This window comes from Gracilinanus agilis, chromosome 6 (assembly GCF_016433145.1).
Source record: "Gracilinanus agilis isolate LMUSP501 chromosome 6, AgileGrace, whole genome shotgun sequence".
In the NCBI taxonomy this organism is placed as follows: domain Eukaryota; kingdom Metazoa; phylum Chordata; class Mammalia; order Didelphimorphia; family Didelphidae; genus Gracilinanus; species Gracilinanus agilis.
The window spans coordinates 214,040,296-214,060,848 of NC_058135.1; the positions used below are offsets into that span (position 1 = coordinate 214,040,296).

Consider the following 20,553-nt stretch of genomic DNA (forward strand, 5'->3'; position numbering starts at 1 on the left):
AAAAAAAAAAAACAACCTTGATAATATTTTATATTTTCTCATCTCTACAAAACATCAGAAACTACACACTTGAAGGATGTCCTTCATGAAGAATTAAAGGAAAAAAAAGTCAGGCTTTTAGTTTTTTTTATGTTTAAATTTTTTTTTAAACCCTTAACTTCTGTGTATTGGCTCCTTGGTGGAAGAGTGGTAAGGGTGGACAATGGGGGTCAAATGACTTGCCCAGGGTCACACAGCTGGGAAGTGTCTGAGGTTGGATTTGAACCTAGGACCTCCCATCTCTAGGCCTGATTCTCAATCCACTGAGCTACCCAGCTGCCCCCCAAATATTTTATTTTTTAGAAAAATTTTCCATGGTTACATGATTCATGTTTTTACTTTCCCCTTCACCTCCCCCGCATAGCCAATGTGCATTTCCACTGGTTTTAACATGTGTCATCAATCAAGACTTATTTCCATATTATAGGCTTTTAGGTTTTAAAAATGATTTTAGAGTAGTTTGATCTTTCTAGGCAAATAGTTGCCTGAAATGTGTAGAAGATAACAAAATCCCACTGGGCTTACTATTTGTGCTTGGGAGAAAAAGCATTTGATTTGGGTACAGCAAAAATGTATTTATTTAACTAATTTAGAATATTTTTCCATGATTACATGATTCATGTTCCTTCCTTCCCCTCCTCCCTCCTCCCTCCTATAGCCAATGAGCAGTTCCACTGGGTTTTGCATATATCATTGATCAAGACCTATTTCCATATTATTAATATTTGTAATAATAGATCATTTAGAGTTTACATGCCCAATCATATCCCCAACGAACTATGTGATCAAGCAAATGTTTTTTCTTCTGTGTTTCTGCTCCCACAGTTCTTTCTCTGAATGCGGATAGCATTCTTTCTCATAAGTTCCTCTGGATTGTCCTGGATCATTGCATTGCTGCTAATAGAAAAGTCTATTTGATCATCAAAACAATACGGTACTGGCTAAAAGACAGAAGGGAGGATCAATGGAATAGACTTGGAGTAAATGCCCTCAGCAAGATAGTATACAATAAACCCAAAGATCCTGGCTTTTGGGACAAGAACCCATTGTTTGAGAAAAACTGCTGGGAAAATTGGAAAATAGTATGGGAGAGATTAGGTCTAGATCAACGTCTCACACTCTATTCCAAGATAAATTCAGAATGGGTAAATGACTTAAATATAAAGAAGGAAACTACAAGTAAATTAAATGAACCATAGAATAGTATACCTTTCAGATCTATGGTAAAGGAAAACATTTAAGACCAAGTGAGAAATAGAGAATATTACAAAATGTAAAATGAATAATTTTGATTACATTAAATTAAAAAGGGTTTGTACAAACAAAACCAATGCAAACAAAATTAGAAGGGAAGCAACAAATTGAGGAAAAATCTTTATGACGAAAACCTCTGACAAAAGTCTAATTTCTCAAATTTATAATGAACTCAATCAATTGTACAAAAAATCAAGCCATTCTTCAATTGATAAATGGGCAAGGGACACGAATAGACAGTGATAAAGAAATCAAAACTATCAATAAGCACATAAAAAAGTGTTCTAAATCTCTTATAATTAGAGAAATGCAAATCAAAACAACTCTGAGCTATCACCTCATACCTAGCAGATTGGCTAATATGACAGCAAAGGAAAGTAATAAATGTTGGAGGGGATGTGGCAAAATTGGAACACTAATGCTTTGCTGGTGGAATTGTGAATTGATCCAACCATTCTGGAAGGCAGTTTGGATTTATGCCCAAAGGGCTTTAAATGACTGCCTGCCCTTTGGTCCAGTCATACCACTGCTGGGTTTGTACCCCAAAGAGATAAGGGGAAAAGACTCTTGTGGCAAATGAGGGGGTGTCCATCGATTGGGGAATGGCTGAACAAATTGTGGTATCTGTTGATGATGGAATACTATTGTGCTCAAAGGAATAATGAACTGGAGGAATTCCATGTGAGCTGGAAAGATCTCCAGGAATTGATGGAGAGTGAAAGGAGCAGAGCCAGAGGAACATTGTACACAGAGATTGATACATTGTGGTACAATCAAATGTAATGGATTTCTCTACTAGCAGCAATGCAATGATACAGTACAATTCTGAGGGACTTATGAGAAAGAACACTATCCACATTCAGAGAAAGAACTGTGGGAGTAGAATCGCAGAAGAAAGACATTTTCTTGATCACATTGTTCAATGGAGATATAATTGTGGATGTAGACTCTAAATGATCACTATATTGCAAATGTTAATAATATGGAAATAGGTCTTGATCAATAATACTTGTAAAACCCAGATGAACTGAGTATTTGCTATGGGAGTGGGGAAGAGGAGTAAAGGGAAAGAACATGAATCATGTAACCATGGAAAAATATTCTAAATTAATTAATTAAACAAAATTTAAAAAAAAGAAAAGTTTATTACATTCGATTGTGCCACAGTGTTTCAATCCCTGTGTACAATATTCTCTTGATTCTGCTCCTTTCACTCTGCATCAATTCCTGGAGATCATTCCAGTTCACATTGAATTGCTCCAGTTCATTATTCCTTTGAGCACAATAGTATTCCATCACCAACAGATACCACAATTTGTTCAGCCATTCCCCAATCGAAGGGCATCCCCTCATTTTCCAATTAGCAAAATTCTATTTTAAAGGCTCACTTCTAGCAAGGTGTCTCCTGTGTATATGATAAAATCTCATTTAGATTCCTTGAAAGATTGAACTATAGATAACTTTGTTAGGAGACCATATGGTTATTAATATTAATGAAGATATAAAATAGGATGATGTGTGCTTACCAAGTCTGTTTGCCACTATCATAGAAAATGTACAATGAAGAGTAATCCATGAAAGAAGGATTTTCCCTAAGTGGTACAATTCTTCATATGCTCCTAGTTGTGTTAATCTAATAAATTGTTATTTGAATAAATAAGTTATTATTTTCATCAATCATTATCTTTTACCCCAAACTTTGCCTTCTTCCTGATGTTCTTATGATACTATCAAGTTGTAATGCATGCTTGGCTTTTAAAACTCATGTAGTGCAATTTTATGGCTCAAATTTGTCACCCTGTACTTACTGTAACGCTCTACTTAGAAAGTGTAAAGGCTTTTCATATAGTATAACGATGATACAATAAGCTCCTCAATAACTTTAGGGTTACATCTGGATATGGCATGTGAAATGATAGAAACTCATGAAAGCTTTAGAAGAGAACTAACCAGTAAGTCCCATAGTAAACTTTCTGTATGAAATAGACTTCAGAAAAAGAAATCAATGTATTTTTTTAAAATGCATTAGAAGAATAAACTATTAATTAAAAAAACTTGGCAAATTCTTTTTAAAGCAGTTAATCATTCCTCTAATTTTTGGTAGCCTCAGTTGTGTTTTTGTTATTCTTGAAGTAAGACATGCCTATATGTTATTGTATGTTTAATGGTCAGCTTCCAATGGTCACAGATCAGCTGTTTGGAAAAAATTAAGTTTGCTTCTTTACTGATTCCTGCTGGGAAAGACAGCATTGCCCTTTCTTTGAATGTTATATATGTGGAGTTAAGCTGCAGTATGTAGCAATATATTTAAATAACTTGTATTTCTTCAGTAATTTCAATGCTGTCAATGTGATAATAATGCCTATAACATTTGAAATATATTTGAAAAGCTAAGTGCTTATGTAACTCTACATTTGTGTGCAAAATTTGAAAATTTAAGTATAAGGTATTATTTGCTTTTCTTTTTTCATTAGCATCAGGGGATGTATTGTTTTAGGGCAAAGCATAGCTTTGCAATGTTAGGACTTGAAACATGCTTGATTGTTCTTTAAAATTAATATGGATCCTAGACAACTCTTACCAAAATGGAGAACTGTTTTAGGTATACTTGTTTTAAAAAGGTTCAAACTATGATTAAGAGTTTTCTCTTTGCCTGCTCCCAGGCCTAAAAAACTTGCCCTCTCATTTCCAGGATTTTTACGTTGTATAGTAAATCTTTGCCACTTGATCTGGCATGTCGAATATGGGACGTGTTCTGTCGTGATGGTGAAGAGTTTCTGTTCCGTACTGCCCTGGGAATACTCAAACTATTTGAAGATATTTTGACCAAAATGGATTTTATTCACATAGCCCAGTTCCTCACTAAGTTACCAGAAGATTTGCCTTCAGAAGAGTTCTTTTCATCTATTGCTGCAATTCAGATGCAAAGTAGAAACAAAAAGTGGGCTCAGGTAAATAATTCTTATTTTTTAATATTTCTCCCTAAATATGTGGCTTTATTAGGCAAAAAAATACTGTAATAACTCAAATTTTTATTGCATCTTAAAGTTTACATCTGTCCTTAAAACTACTTTTTGAAATAGGTAGACTTAAGTATTATTACCATTTTGTAGATGAGTAAACTGAAGGGAAGTGATTTTTGCTGTGATTCTACACTTATTGAAGCTCCTACCATATACCAGACAGTATGGTAGACTATGAGTCTCAGAACTGGGAGATAAGCTTAGATCTCTGAGCTTTAAATCTAATACGTTTTGCACTATATGATGCTATATGACAGAACAATATAATTCAATAAATAAGCAGGTTTGATTTATTTAATTGAAATCCTGAAAGAGAAAATGGTAAAGCATGTAAGCAAACACAAAGAGCTAGAAAGCTTTGGCTCTACTCTTTTGTGATTTTGCTCTGCATTCTTTGACAAGCCATCTCACCTCCATGGACTTTCATTTCTATGCTTTCTTATTTTCTTCTCACCACATCCCTTTGAAATAGGTAGTTTCTATATTATCCCCAGTTTATATATGAAGGAAATAGATGCATGTCTGGCCCAGAGATATGAATTGGCTTTCCCAAGGCCACATAGCTAGAAAGGGGTAGGATTGAACCTGGACAAACTGGGTGATGGGGCTCTATATCCATTTTCTAGTCAACAATTATTTTGACATTATGATCCTATTATTGTGTTGAATATTTTCCTTTTAAAGAAAACATGCAAGGTAAAAGTGTACCAGTTTAGTATTTCAAACCTGTGAATTAATTTCCCATCTCTAAAAGGGGAAATATCTCTGCCTCACATTTCTTGAAAAATAGTTAATGATAAACAAAAGACAATATCTATGAAAGTATTTTGCAAAGTACAAAATATTTTATGTGTCAGGAAATTATTAAAAACCTAGTCCTTTCTTACTACAAAGGATATATCAAAGGCACCTATAAATACATTATTTTTAATTTATTGAATGGTTAAATTCTTGATGTTTTTTACTCTGAAATGATAATGGTGTGGATAATCCATACTGGTATTCCTCAGAATAGACATCTCTCCTCCTCCTATAACTCTGCCCTAGAAGTGAGCAAAGGCTAATATATAATACAAAGTCAAGAAGTAGGTTATAAGAATAAGCATTCAAAAAAAAGAGAGGGGGGAAAATGAGCTACCATAGTGACACGGAAGCTCAAAACTTAAACACAGAAAACAAAAACAACTTGAAAACACCTGGAAGCAAAGCTTCAAAGGAAAATTTGGATTGGACACAAACTGAATAAGAAAGAGATTTTTGAAAAAGAAAAAAATTATAAAAACAAATAAGAGCAGTAGAGGGAAAATGGGAAAAATAATGAGTATCATACAAAAAATATGTTAAATGAGAATTAACAACTTGGCAAAAGAGGTAGAAAACCTTACTGAAGAAAGTAACTCCTAGAAAATTATTGGCCAGGTAGAAAATAATGACTCCTTGAGGCATCAAGAAATAAAACAAAGTCAAAAGACTGAAAAAAAAATAAAAGAAATTGTGAAAAGTCTCATAAGCAAAAAAAATGATAAGGAAACTAATTTGAAGAGAATTAAGAATCATCATGTTTCCTGGAAGCCATGAACAAAAGAAGAGCCTAGACCACCATATTTCAAGAAATTTTAAAAGAAAATCACTTAGATATTGAAAAGCCATAGGGCAAGTAGAAATTGAAAGTATCCATTGTTCACCTTCTAAAATAAAATCCAAAATCAAAACTCTCGGGGATATCATAACAAAAATCCAGAGCTCCTAGATCAAAGAGAAAATACTGCAAGCAACCAAAGAAAAAAAAGAATTCAAATACTTTAGGGCCACAATTATCACGTGAGATGTAGTACCCATCACTTCAAAGAAACAGAGAGTATAAAATATAATATTCCAGAAGGCAAGGGGTCTAGGATTGCAACCAAGAACAAGCTACCCAGAAATCTATCTATATCTATCTTTCAGTGTATGTATGTGTGTGTTTAAAGTAATCCTATAGAAGGAGAAATAGATATTTAGTAAAATAAAAGACTTCCAAGAATACTTGATGAAAAGTCCAGAACTGAATAAAAAAATTGACATTTGAGAAGCACAGAAAAAAGGTAAGCATGAGTTAAAAACTACAAAGAAATAAACAAGGTTAAACTATTTACATTTATAGGGGGAAATGATACATGTAACCCCTCAGAACGTTGTCATCATCACAAGTCTTAGAGGGAATCTAATTAGCCATAGAGGCCTGAGTGTAATTCTGTTATGTTTGAATGATCTCCAAAAAAAAAAAAAAAGCCAAAAGGGTGGGAAGAGGAATGTATTTGGTGAGGAAGCGGGGTAGATGGGCGAATGTGAAAAATTATGTTACATAAATGGAATGCACAAAGAAGAGTTAATAAAATGGAGGAAGGCAGTGAAGGGAATGGGCTCTACTTGAGCCTCATTGTCATCTGAACTGTTTCAGGGAGGGAAGAATTACACAAAACCACAGTTGTGGATAAAAATTCAACTTAGGGGGCAGCTGGGTAGCTCAGTGGATAGAGAACCAGGCCTAGAGATGGGAGGTCCTAGGTTCAAACCTGGCCTCAGCCACTTCCTAGCCGTGTGACCCTGGGCAAGTCACTTGACCCCCATTGCCTACCCTTACCACTCTTCTGCCTTGGAGCCAATACAAAGTATTGATTCCAAGTCGGAAGGTAAGGGTTTAAAAAAAAAAAAAAAAGAAATTCAACTTAGCCAGGTAGTAGGAGGGAAGGAAGTTAACAGAAAAGAAATAGAAGAAGAGGGAGAGGGTGGATTAAGGAATGTGGTAGTCATATTAAAACAAACTTAAAAAATGAACAGGATGAAAAAGAGAAAGATAAATATAACAAATGAGGAAGAAGGGAAATACGCAGTTAGCAATCATAACTGTAAATGTGAATAGAATAAATTCACCTATAAAATGGAAGTGGATAGCAAAATGAATTAGAAACCGTAATCCAAGGATTGGTTATGTAATGGAGGATTACCAGGGAAAGGTCCCTTAAACAGTAAATATGGGTCCAGGTGGGTGTGAGAGACAGGAATGACAGGAAGGGGCCCACAAGTAGGGAGACCAAAGTTTTAACAGCAAAGTGGTGTCTGATACTGAATTGGCTGTTAGGTCCAACTGCCACTCTGCAGCACCAAGACTAGGCCTGTGGTAATCAGCAAAGTAAAAGCAGGAGTCTATAAGTTAAGGCAACACATTTAATCAAGGACAAACTAAGATTAAGGATGGGAATAGGGTTTACTACACTTAAAAGCTAAGGGCAAACCACAGAGGCAGGGGAAGGACTTGACTACACTCTCCTATGATCTAAGCAAGACAGGACCCAAAGAAAGCTGTACTGGAGTCACAAGGGAAAAGTTCCTCCCAACCTGGTACCAGCCAGGTTTGGTCAGCTTAGCTGAGGACCTGAGGGTGGCTTTACTTGGGATCTCACGGCTAATTCAGGGATGGTTTCAGGATGCCAGGAGTCAACTCCACCAGATCAGGTGATCCAAGGTATCCAGATAGAGAAAGTTTGCAATGCTGTCCACCAGATCACAAACCACTTCCCTACTCGGTGCAGCTCTGCAGGTCTGATGTCCTCTGCTGTAAGCCTTCACCACTCTCAGGATCCCAGGGAGTCTGGATACAACTCCCCTAGCTCTGAGATCTCCCAGGGTCAGCAACAGTTTGTGCCAACCACCATGGAGTCCTTCTCAGGCACAAGCCACTTCCTCCTTCCGCTGCATTCCATTCAGAATGTCCATGACCTCCAGCTAAGGCTTTTCCTAGCCTGCTTACACACCTACCTTTAAACTTATGCCTCTTACAGTTATTAAAAGAAAGACTCTTGAAAAAGAAAGATATTTCTGGAGTTTGAATAAGAATTTGGAGTAGAATCTATTATTCTTCAGCTGAAGTAAAATCTCAGACAAAACAAAAGCAAAAATAGACCTAATTGGGGCAGCTGGGTAGCTCAGTGGATTGAGAGTCAGGCCTAGAGACAGGAGGTCCTAGGTTCAAATCTGGCCTCAGACACTTCCCAGCTGTGTGACCCTGGGCAAGTCACTTGACCCCCATTGCCCACCCTTACCACTCTTCCACCTAGGAGCCAATACACAGAAGTTAAGGGTTTAAAAAAAAATAGACCTAATTACAAGTGATGAAACAGGGAAACTTCATTTTGCTAAAAGGTGCCATAAATGGGAACAGCTAGGTGGCTCAGTGAATTGAGAGCTGGGCCTGAAGATGGGAGATCCTGGGTTCAAATATGGTCTCAGACACTTTCTAACTTTATGACCCTGGGCAAGTCACTTAACTCCCATTGCCTAGCCTTTACCACTCTTCTGCCTTGGAACCAATATGCATTTTGATTCTAAGACAGAAGATAAGGTCTTAAAAATAAGTAAATAATAGGTTCCATAGACAATAAATTAATATCAGTGCTAAAGATATATATACAGATGTATATATAAGTATATAATATATCAATTGGATTGTATCTAAATTGTTAAAGAAAAAGTTAAATGAATTACAGGAGGAAATAATAAAACTGTAATAGTGGAGGTATTCAATTTACCTTTTTCAGATCTAGATCAGCCTAACTATAAAATAAATAAAAAATTGATGAATGGAAATTTTAGAAAAGTTAGATGTTCTAGACTTCTGAAGAATATTGAGTAGCAATAGAATAGAAAAGGGCTATATCTATTTCTCAGCAATGCATGGCACTTTCACAGAAATTGACCATATGTTAGGACATACAAACCTCACAAACAAATGCAGAAAAACAGAAATATTATTTTTTTTCTGATTATAATGCAATAGAAATTACATTCAGTAAAAGCCTTTGAACCATAGATTAAAAATTAATTAGAAACTAAATAAAGCCAATGCAATCAAAATTACAAGAAAAGTAGAAAAGTAGTAAAATATCTTTGCAACAAATTTCTCTGATATTTCATTTTTAAATGATATACAGTGTGGAATTCATTTTATAAGAATCAGAGCCATTTTTAATTGAGAAAATGATATGAATTGACAATTTTCAGAGGAAGAAATCAAAGATATCAATGTTCATTTGTTTTTCAATTGAGTGTGTCACTTTGTGACCCCATTTGGAGTTTGCTTGGCAGACACAGATGAGGAAACTGAAGTAAACAGGTCAAATGACTTTCCTTGAGTCACACAGCTAGGAAATTTGAGGGCAGATTTGAACTCAGGAAAATTAAACTTCCTGACTCCAGGTCTGGCATTCTATCCACTGCTTCATCCTACTGCTAATTTTTTAAAATGCTCTAAATCATTAATAGAGAGTTGTAAATTAAAGTTATTCTCAGTTTCTACATCACACTCATCAAATTGACTAAGATGACCAACCATCTGAAAACGACTAATTCTGAAGGGGTTGTGAAAAGACAGATTCTTTAATTTACTGTTGGTGGATCTGTGAACTTGTCCAACCATTTTGGAGAGTAATTTGGAACCATACCCATAAAGGTATTAAAATGTGTATTCCCTTTTACCCAACTACAGAAGTCAAAGAAAAAGGACTCACATATAATACTTAAAACAGCTCTTTTGTGGGAGCAAAGAATTGGAAACTGAGGAGATACTTATCAATTGGGGAAGAGTTATGAAATATGAACAGTAGATTATGAGTGTGTTGAAAATACTGTTGTGCTCTAAGAAATTATGAAGGGATCATTTCAGTGAAACCTGGGAAGACATATAAACTGAAGCAAATTGATGTGAGAACTGGGAGGACAATTTACACAAAGACAACAATATTGTAAAAATAATCAACTTTGAAGGACTTAGGAATTCTGGTCAACACAATGACTAATCACAATTCCAAAAGATTTATCATGAAATATGCTATTAACCTCTAGACAAAGAGCTAATGGATTATGAATGCAGATTGAATTGTATTTTTTCTTTCCCTTCCTTCCCTAGCCTTCCTTTCTTTCACTCCCCCTTCTTCCCTCCCTCTCCTTCTTTCCTTTCCTTCTTCATGGTTAATGAAGAAATTTGTTTTGCATTATTCTACATATTTGTAATGGATTTTGATTTTCTTGCCGTTTTTAGTGGGGCAATGAGGCAGGGGAGTAGGAAGGAAGAGAGAGAATTGAAAATTCCAAATTTGGAATTTGAAAATTAAATAAAATTGAATTTTAAAAAACAAAATACCATTGGCATATTTACAGATATATTTTCTTTCTTATGGGTACAGTGTTTACCCAAAGTAAATTGAAAAAAAATTAATGATATAGTTCTCAGTTTATATGCTATAGTTCATGTAACTTTTTAAAGTTCCTGAATTGATACTTTTTCTTTATTTTGCTTGTCTCTTGTTTTTTCCCTCATTAATGTAGAATCACCCTTTCTACCTCAAGAGCAAGGGGTTAAAATTCAAACAAATGTTAATCTTGTTGCTCTAGGAGAAGTTAAATTATTTGCTGAAATGAATTCTGAAGATCATTTGTGGATTTCATTGATATATATCATCCTAATTCAGAGACAGATACTATAGCCACCACAGATTTTAATAGCCAATTGTTACCAGATTGTATAATACTGCATGTTTTTATAGGCTTTGTCAGATGAGTATTTTGCATAAAAGCATTTGGCAGCTATAAAGCTGTCTCTATGTCAGCCATTAGCCTATTATCTCCTCAACATCTTTCAGGTTAAAACATGAGAAGTTTTTGGGGTGGCCTTTCCTGTCATGTCTTTCATGTAACTGTTTGCAGGTATGTGTATATGAGGCAGGCTTTAATTGTCTTCCATCTGATTTCTAGGTACTGCTCGCATTGCAGAAAGACAACCGGGACATGGAAAGGGGAAGCCCTTCCCTAAGACACTGACACTTCACATGTATTGGACCAATAGATATCCAGTTGGCAAATATCTTGCTTTCAAATGGATTATAGGCATCTGAGAAACATCAAGTCTATTATTTTCAAGTTTTGTTTATACCACTGGAGTTGGCCTTAAAAACACTCCCACACATACCTTTTTAGACGTAAACCAAGGCTTAGCCCTAAGAAGCTCAGTGGAATGATGACTTGGTGTTGATTGTACTCAGCCCTCACACTTTGCACGTTTTTGAATACGGGCAATGACTAAGTTTTTCCTTTCAGTTTCCATACAAGTTAATGAAATCTTAGCAAGTCAATATGAAATGGAAAGTACTTTACACTCTTGTAGTGAAAATGTGCTTCTGAAGACTGTTTAATCCATGACACCAGTTCATGTTTGCATATTTTAGTTAAAGAAGGTATTAATCTCATTAGCTGTTCCCCCCTCCCCCCAAAGCTTTGGGTCATGTTTTAAAAACACATTTACCAAAGATAACATTCAGTGAAAATGGGATTGTGTATTGATATAACCAAAAGAGCTATACATTATTGCGGAAGAAAGCTGTTGCTTGTTTTAGAGTTTTACCAAGTTGCCTTTATAAAGTTTCTGAGTATATTTGTTTGTTGGAAGTGACACATTTAATATCCAAAGACTACCAAGTTCTCCCAGAGACTATTCCCCTGCTCTCATTGAATAGCTCTTCTGGCAATCGGATGAAGAGGAAATAAAAACTCGGTGGGCATAAGAACATAAACAGCCTTTATTTATTGAAAAAAGTAGAAGAAACACAGTCATTTGAGATACAACTATTCAGTCTTTATGAAAGCAAGTTATGTGATGCACTCAGAAACGAACAAACAAAAACTACCACAACAGTGGGTCATGCATGAGGGAAAGGCCACTTCTTTCCCTGACTTCATCAGCTGAATGTCAGAATAAATCATAAGTGCCCATGATTACCTCTATGTATGACATCATGCGCTTTAGAAATTGTCATCATTTCAGACGAATGAAGCAATATATACCTAATAGCTCTGAACTAGGATATTAGAATCATTTATGTCTGTCTTCAGGCAGTTCTCCTAGTAACAATTAAGAATTTCAGTTATTCCACTTGTAGAAAATGGTCGGGGTTTTTTGGGGTAAAATTTTTATAACAGAGTGATCATCTCTTTGTGAATCCATGATTCTGAGATGTGCCTCCCACCCCTATCCACCAACTTCTTGCTTTCTTAGAATACTGTTTTTACCAGTTCAAAGCATATCATGACATCATTTGCCATTCCCATAAGTGCTTGAGGAGTATTATCACACCATAAAAGAAAGCTTATTACTCATTACACTTCTCATTCCCAATTTCATACTTCTTTACAAAGATTGTTCCTGTTGGTGGGCGATCTCTGAGTGTATCAGAAGTCTTATACCCATCCAAACCTGACAATGGTGTTATTTTTATCCTTTTTTCAAAACTGCTACTTCTCTATTTTGATCAGTCTAGAATGCACTAAACAACTAGAAAGTCTACAGACCTTCAGGTTAAGATACCTACTTCTGAAGTCATTAGTATGCCTGACATCCAGTACTTGCACTCTGTGTGGTTTGTTACCTTTTTAGGAATGAATTTTTTTAGGTATGTGTTCAGCTACAAAATGCTGACTCTCCTCCAGTGAGCTTTGTAGTGTGCTGTTGAAATCACTTTTTGCCTCAGCCTTTAAAAAGATGACTTTTCCTGTCTTTAATTTGACTTTTTTTTTTGAGAAGGCATTCTTTTTCTACTAGATATTCTATCAGCCTTTCTAGACCTTAACCCCTGCAGATGCCCATTTCCTAAAATCAAGATATTGAATGTAACAGACTGAAAGTGGCATGGTTGTGACCAAGAGCCTGCTGCAGCACTTGTGCACTGGTAATTCTCCATAGATGTAATTATTTTTGTTCAATGACTTAGGATTTCTGATCTCTGAAGATGTATATATTTTCTATCTTTTCTTGGTGTACATAAGTATTTGTTAAGTAATGAAGAAAAGCAATGCAATAATGAGCTTTGCACAATTTGTGAAAATTTTCACCTGTCTAAAAATGCAGCTCTTTAACTTTTTTCATTAGACTTATTTGGAAAAAATAGACTCCTTTGGATAGAATCATTGATGTCTGTAAAATTGGCACAGGATTCCATAACACCCTATGATTGGACTGTATACCCAATCTCAAGTGCTGAAGAATAGTTTTCATAAGCAATTCAGGGATCACCTAAGATTTTGCCAACTTAATTTTTTACTGTTCAAGTGTTGGAAGGTTTAAAACTATAAGACAAATGGGCTTACCCTCTTTTCAGTAAATGTCTACATCTGAAAAAACTGGGTTTCTCTTTAAGAGTAACTACAAATATTGAAATGCTGCACCATTTCACAAGTTTGCATTTTTCACTTTATGTGCAACTCAATTACAGAATCTAAGACTTCGTGTTTGGGATTTTGTGCAACCTGCACTTTATAGTAAAGAACAAACTTGGCATCTTCTATTAGTAGTCACAATGTCTTATTTAGTTTTTTAAAAGTTCATTTTAAAAGTACTTTATAACTGCTTATATTTTTCAGTGTCTTAATTAAAATTGCTTATAGAGAATTCTTGATACACTTACTACAGATCATGTTTTGATTGCTTGTACAATTATTCATTTGTTTTGTTTAGGTGAGTGTATCAAACTAGAACTTTTTGAACTGTAAATAATGGTTTTATTAAATAAAAGTCATGTAAAATTGTTTTATGTCTATTGTTCATATACTTTGGCTTTGCATTCTTATCTTCTAGATTAGAAATAACTTGTTATTTTGTCTGAATTTTTAATGAATCTTGGTAGTTTTATTACAGAGGGAGTTAAAGGTCTTCTTTTTATGGGAACCAGTAGATACTTTCCAGTATTTGAAGAAAACTAAACTGAATTTCAGAGGTATCCCTAGTGCCATATTAGTTTGAGTAGGGACACCTTGTTCCCTTCCCTACCCTTAACATGAGATTTGTTTGAAAGGAAGGAAAATATATATGCTAGAAAAAAAAAACCCCATACAATCAGATTTTATGTAAAATGTGAGATTTAGAGTTAGAATAGAGTATATTTTGATATCAATATGGATATTTCATAAATATTACTAGCATTCCTAACTTACCAAAGAAGAGCCCTCCTAAAAATCCAGCCATCTAAAGGGCTACAGTATACTTATCTTTTGGGTGCTGTGCCACAAAGGAAAGGAATTCTAAGTTCAGAAATAGAGGACTTGAAGTCAAAACTCAGTTCTGTTCTTACCTATGAAACTGTGGGGAAGTTGCTGAACTTCTTTGGGTTCATTGTCTACATTCTCCAAATGAATTGCTGGGTCTCAGACTTCCAATTGTCATATGATCAATTAGTTGTTCTGGGCCATATTTACTTTCAGGCCCCTAATAGTATTTATTGTCCCTCTATCAGTAAATCTTGAGGAATTTCTCTCTGCTGATTGGGGGAACTTGGGCTTGGATAGCTTAAATACTGTTCAGAACTTTGATCCCTTGGAAGTTTTCTAAGTTGAGAGAGATCTTTCTTTGGACCATGTTTAGATAAAGAAGAGGTAGTATTTACATAAGTTTAGTTGCCATGAAAGTCTGTGGAAAACTGATTAGTTCAAATGTACTATGATTAGATGCAAAACTCACTTTAGAGATGCCATTGTACACAATAGGTATTCCATTAATTTTTGTTATCCCTTAAAATCCCCGAAAATTAGAAGTTAAAGAACCTCCAAATATCTACTTCTCTCCCCTTTTACATCTTTTAAATGATTTTTCTTTTTTATTTCTAAATGTATCCCCCTGACACGCCTCTACTCAGCCATCCAATCCCATGTAGCAAATTAAAATGGAAAAAATTAGCCAAACAAGGATAACATATTAACTCAGTTACAGGATTGCAGTGCTCCACTCTTTTAGTCCTCTCTCTTTTACTACAGCCATGTTCAGTTTCTTTTCTCTTTTTGTCCTTCCCCACTTATGTTGCCGTCATGTATTTTTACTAGTTTTGCTTCTAGCACTCTGCATCAGTTCCTATGCATCTCTCCATGCTTGTCCTCCTGGCTGTACTTCTGACTTTCTGGATTTCAATAACATGCCTCATCTGCATGTAACCCTGAAACATTCATCATTCTCTATGCAGCCTTCTTACCCTGGGACATCCCTCTGCTGAGCTAGTCTCCTTCCTGGGTCTCCATTTTTAGGAGAGGCTCAGGCTGGCCGCATTTTCTTTCCCCCCTTCCTTTCTAGTACCTTCCACCCTCTCTTTTCCCATCTCCTTAGAAAGAATCACAACAACTATATTACTGAATATTACTGAATGGAACTTGAATGTTAAAGTATTTAAACCAGAGTAGATGAACTCAAACAAAAATCTAAATAGAGAAATCCCACACCAGCAGTACTTGTAACTGTTGAACATGCTCTGGTAAATCAAATGATAGTTGAGATATTTTTTTGCCTCTTAATATCTCTGATGCATATTATTTCACTTTCAGTTGAAGTGTTTTCTATTTTCATGTTCCCTTTCTGACTGGACTCTCGAGTAACTGTTTCACTCGTGCCTTTGATCAGTGCTGTCAAAACAAGACTTAGAGGCTAATAACAATGTATAGGATTCTGCCAATTCTGTATCATAACAGTATGTAAACTGGTGTTTTTGTTAGAGAATTTCACATAACAGTATTATTCTCTTTACAAAGTCTCGTTTTTGGATGAACATGATTCTCCACACAATATTCTGTCCAAGATATCCAAAAAGTTCAGAAATTTAGACCTTAGCACATAGCCAGGCTCATTAGGCACCTCTCTTATCTTGCTAAACTCATCAGCTTGCTCCTCCACCCTCCCACAGTCTCTAATATGTGGCCAATGTTAATGAAGTGCAATGGGGTCAAATGTGTAGAAGTATTAAAAGTTATTGCCTCTATGTATGCAATTCTTCATTAGTTTTCATGTTATCTGACCCTCACAACTACCCTGAGAAAATCCTGCCTCTAATATTTCATAACAGTGTGACTTTTGGCAAGGCACAAACTCTGAGCCTCATTTTTCTCATTCATTAAATGCAGGGATCAGAGATGGCCTTTGAGCTCTAGAGTGATGATCTTTATGGCTTTTTCATTGGTTGACTCCCATGACTGGAATGCTTTCCCTCATTTTCGCTCTCTTGGTTTCTTTCAAATCCCACCTTCTGCAAACGGTACTGTTGCCCCACTCCCTCACCCCCAATTGCTTTCCTTCATAGCTTACCTCTAATGTATTTTTTCTGCATTCACTAGCATATTCTTTCCCGTATTAGAATATGAACTTCTTGAGGGAAAAAAACTGTTTTTTGCTCTTCTTTGTATCCCTAACACTTAAGAGTTCAACAAATTGACAGGTGAAAGAGTATGATTCTCATTTTGTAGATGCCAGTGAGAAAGGACTCACTCAGAAAGATAAGATAATCTTCCCAAAATCACACATTATCAAGCTGGCGTTGAATTTATTCTGACCTGCTCTGATGCTAGCTATTACATTTTTCTTCTTGATTGCTAAGTACAACATTTAATTAAAAAACAACTTAAGGAGGGGCAGCTGGGTAGCTCAGTGGATTGAGAGCCAGGCCTAGAGACAGGAGGTCCTAGGTTCAAATCTGGCCTCAGCCACTTCCCAGCTGTGTGACCCTGGGCAAGTCACTTGACCCCCATTGCCCACCCTTACCAATCTTCCACCTATAAGTCAATACACAGAAGTTAAGGGTTTAAAATTTAAAAAACAAAACAAAACAAAAAAAAAAACCAACAACAACTTAAGGGGGCAGCTGGGTAGATCAGTGGATTGAGAGTCAGGCCTAGAGACAGGAGGTCCTAGGTTCAAATCTGGCCTCAGACACTTCCCAGCTGTGTGACCCTGGGCAAGTTACTTGACACCCATTGCCCACCCTTACCACTCTTCCACCCAGGAGCCAATACACAGAAGTTAAGGGTTTAAAAAAAAAATCTAAATAAATTAAAAAAAAAAGAGGACAGAGCATAAATGGATAATTATAAATTATTTTTAGAGATATGGATAGAAGCTTGATAAATATTTTAATTCATCTTTATTAACTCCCAACAAAACATAAGAAAGTGATACCACCAAGAGAGTGCTTATATTATTTTAAAAAGGAGTCTCCAAAATAGCAAGACTAAAAATATTTAACTTTGAAGTATAATTTTCCAGACCTCTTATTTTGATATGGTTCATCTGCTATCATCATGAGTGAGTAGCCCATCCAGCAGATCTTCGGTTCTCTCAGAGATCTAAAACCAAAAGTCAGTAACCCAGTGTGATCAATCTATTAATTAAAATCTCATTGATTCTAGATTGCTCACAACATGTATATGATACATATAGAGAATTCATTTTTTTAAATAATTAATATTTTGGCTCCTGTTACCAAGATTTGAGAACCTTTGCCTTAAAAAAAATTATTGCCCTTTTACATACATTGTTTTTACGCAATGCTTTGTAATATTGACTTTATGCATTAAACCATGCCTTTTTTTGCCCATCTCCTCCACTGTAAACAAGCTCTTGGCAGACTAATGACTTTTTACAGAAGATTTGAGGTAATAAAATTTGAGATAAGAAAAGGAACACAATTTAAGGCTAAGACTAATGCCAATAGTGTTTAGAGGAGTCTTTTGCCAGGAAGAAAAAAAGCTACTTAATTTTTCTTATTTCTATTTTTTCTTTCATGTCTGTAAATTAAACTTAATTGACTAGTTAAGTAAATGATAGTTCTAAAATAAAGTTTGTGAATAACTTAAGAGGTATTTTATAAAGACAGTTAATGGGTGTAGTAGAGGAAGTGATAGCAATTTTAGGGGAAAAATTTAATTCATTTTATGCATGGGAATATTTTAGTTTTCTCTCTCCCTACTCTCCTTGCCTCTTTTTACGAGAGGATTTTTGGTCCTTTCTGTATACTTCCTCTAAGTGAAATACACATTCAGTAGTGACTGGTGATTTGAAATGGTGAGTTTTGCTCTTTATATCTACCCTAGAGATAAATGTAGTCAACTACTTTACTTGGATTCTTTGGCCTTATTTTAAATTAATAAGATATTCAACCCATTTAAAATTAAATTGTTTAAGCTTGGTGTCCAGCACTAATCTTAACAATTTTAAGTTATTACGTTTTTCAATAAATATAAAATGTAGGGTTTTTCCCCTTTCTCTAACTACCACAAGCCTTTTAAAAATGGCACCTATTGAAAAATAAGTCCACTAAAGGTTAAGTTCCTTATGAAAACTAAAAAGGTTTTGCTGTTGGTTGGTCCACATGAATTGTTTTGATGTTCAGGATGGTAGGAATGCTTTGGATTCCTTTATTTTCTGTTTGAGTCCTTTGCAAGAGAGTGTCAGTCCAGCATACTGGCGCTTAAGTGTTTCTAGCCTTTGACTAAGCAACTCTGTCTGGTCCACCTTTTGTTCCAGGTCACGAAGGAGCATCTCTTTTCCTAGAAGTCCACACTTCTGATTTAACTTGACATTATCAATTCGAAGGCTGTCCCTGGCCTTCTTAGTCTTGGTCAAGATGTCCCTCTTCTGGGCCACCTGAGCATCAATTTCCATGAGCTCTGACTTAAGGCCCATATTCTCAAGTTCCACAAATTGTAATTTCTCCTTCACATGGGTGATTATTTGGACGTTGCTGGAGACTTTGTAGTGTAGTTTTATGAGCTCCTCCTTGCGTTCCTCTACTTTCTCATTGAAGGTCTGATTTTCTATCTTGAGCTGCTCGAAGTCGATGAGGTGGAGCCCCTCTGTCAACTCCTCCTGTGCCTTCATCCTGGCCTCCAGATGGGCCAAGGACTGCTTCAGCTGCACGTTTTCCAGGCGGACGATGCTCATCTCCTTCTCCTTGCGGTCCTCTACGTCCTGTATTTGCTCCACCTCCCGCAGGGCGGCCTGCTTCCCCCCGGGCAAGCTGCAGGTGCCCATGGCCTGCAGGATCACCTGCTTCTTGTGGTTTTGGAAGGACTTCCACTCCTTCTCCACTTTGGCCAACTTCTCCTGGCAGTGCCGCTGGAGCTGTTCGAGTTCCCGCTGGTACCACTCCATATCTTCACTGTGCTGCTTCTTCAGTTCCTCCAGCGAGCTCAGGTAGCGCTGGTAGGTCTGCTCTTTCTCGGGGGTGTCCAGCTCCCCTGGGGTCTTCTCTGCCACCTCAGTCTCAACACCGCCTTTCTTCTTGCGCAGCGCCAGCGCGATCTTGTGCTGCAGGTGCATATTGTACTGGCGGATCCGGTTGCGCTCCGAGATCAGCCCGCGATACTGCTCTAGGAGCTCGCCGCGCAGCTGCTGCTCCTGGAGCTTCAGCTGGGCTTCCTCAGAAATGGCCTGCTCTTCGGGCTCGTACTCTTCTTCTTCTTCTTTTTCTTCTTCTTCTTCTCGCATTTCGAAGGACACATCGCTTCCTTTGTCCGTAGTCAGTGTTAGCCGCACCGGGGATCGCGTCTCCTCCACCACGTCTTCTCTCGAGACCTCGCTAGGTACTTCGACCGACTCGGAAACCTCGCCCTCCATCTCTTCAGCCTCCGAGAAGGTCGATGTCATCATTTCCTCTTCCTCCTCCGCCTCGGCTTCTTGCTCCATCTCCTCTTTTCCCTCCTCCTCCGTAGCCTCGGCCTCCTGGGCCTCCTGGGCCTCCTCTCCCTCTTGCGCTTCCTCTGCTTCCTCCTCTTCCTCCGCCTCCTCCATGCCTCCCGGCTCCGCAGCCTCGGTAGGCTCTCCACCCTCCGAAGGCTCCACTATCGAAGCACTTGGCCCCCCTCCTCCCGAGCCATCTCCCTGGGAGCCATCGGGTGCCTCCACGACTATGGGTTCTGTAGTTTCTGAAGAAACCTGACCCTCTTCGGACTCCTGGATCACTTCCATCCTTCACCTCACGCCCTCTTGTCGGCACTCCTCCTACATAGACCAAGAACTCACCGCAGGGAAGGGAGTGCAGAGAATGGGCTTCTACGCTTTCGTTAGGTTTCCCTGGGCAACTAGAGGCGCTAGTGGCGAGGAGGGGCGATTGGTCTGTCTCCTTCTTCGTCCGCCAATGGGAGGCCGTCGAGGGAGGACCTATTAGGCGAGGGCGTGAACCGTGGGGCGGGGCGGGGCGTGACAAAAGAAGTGTTGTCGGCTCACACCTCACCTCTCCCTCCACCCTCCTCCTTAGCTCCTGGATTGGGAGCGACCAGGAGAAGGACGCAGGCGCAGGGAAGGAAAAAATCGGGAAAGCGGTGAGGGGGGAGGGAAAGAGGAGGGAAAGAGGAACGCGCAGACGCAGATACCAGAACTGTCTTTCCTTTACGGGGGATGGGG

The 20,553-nt window shown here is 37.4% G+C and overlaps 2 protein-coding genes across 2 annotated transcripts in view; one reads left to right on the plus strand and one right to left on the minus strand.

Annotated features, from left to right (window-relative positions):
- TBC1D14 (TBC1 domain family member 14) overlaps positions 1 to 11,171 on the plus strand; it is a 123,475-nt gene extending 112,304 nt beyond the window's left edge. Inside the window, exons 12-13 of the mRNA XM_044682408.1 lie at positions 3,986 to 4,244; positions 11,106 to 11,171. Coding sequence (XP_044538343.1) covers positions 3,986 to 4,244; positions 11,106 to 11,171 — 325 coding nt within the window. The remainder of the gene's footprint in view (positions 1 to 3,985; positions 4,245 to 11,105) is intronic.
- A 7,353-nt stretch (positions 11,172 to 18,524) lies between these two features.
- Positions 18,525 to 20,185, minus strand: CCDC96 (coiled-coil domain containing 96). The gene has a single exon (XM_044680897.1). The coding sequence runs from the start codon at positions 20,116 to 20,118 to the stop codon at positions 18,538 to 18,540; it is 1,581 nt and encodes a 526-aa protein (XP_044536832.1). The 5' UTR covers positions 20,119 to 20,185; the 3' UTR covers positions 18,525 to 18,537.
- Positions 20,186 to 20,553: the final 368 nt, after the last annotated feature.

Excerpts from the sequence above, each read along its gene's own strand:
- CCDC96 (XM_044680897.1), bottom strand. The coding sequence starts at position 20,118 with ATGGAAGTGATCCAGGAGTCCGAAGAGGGTCAGGTTTCTTCAGAAACT.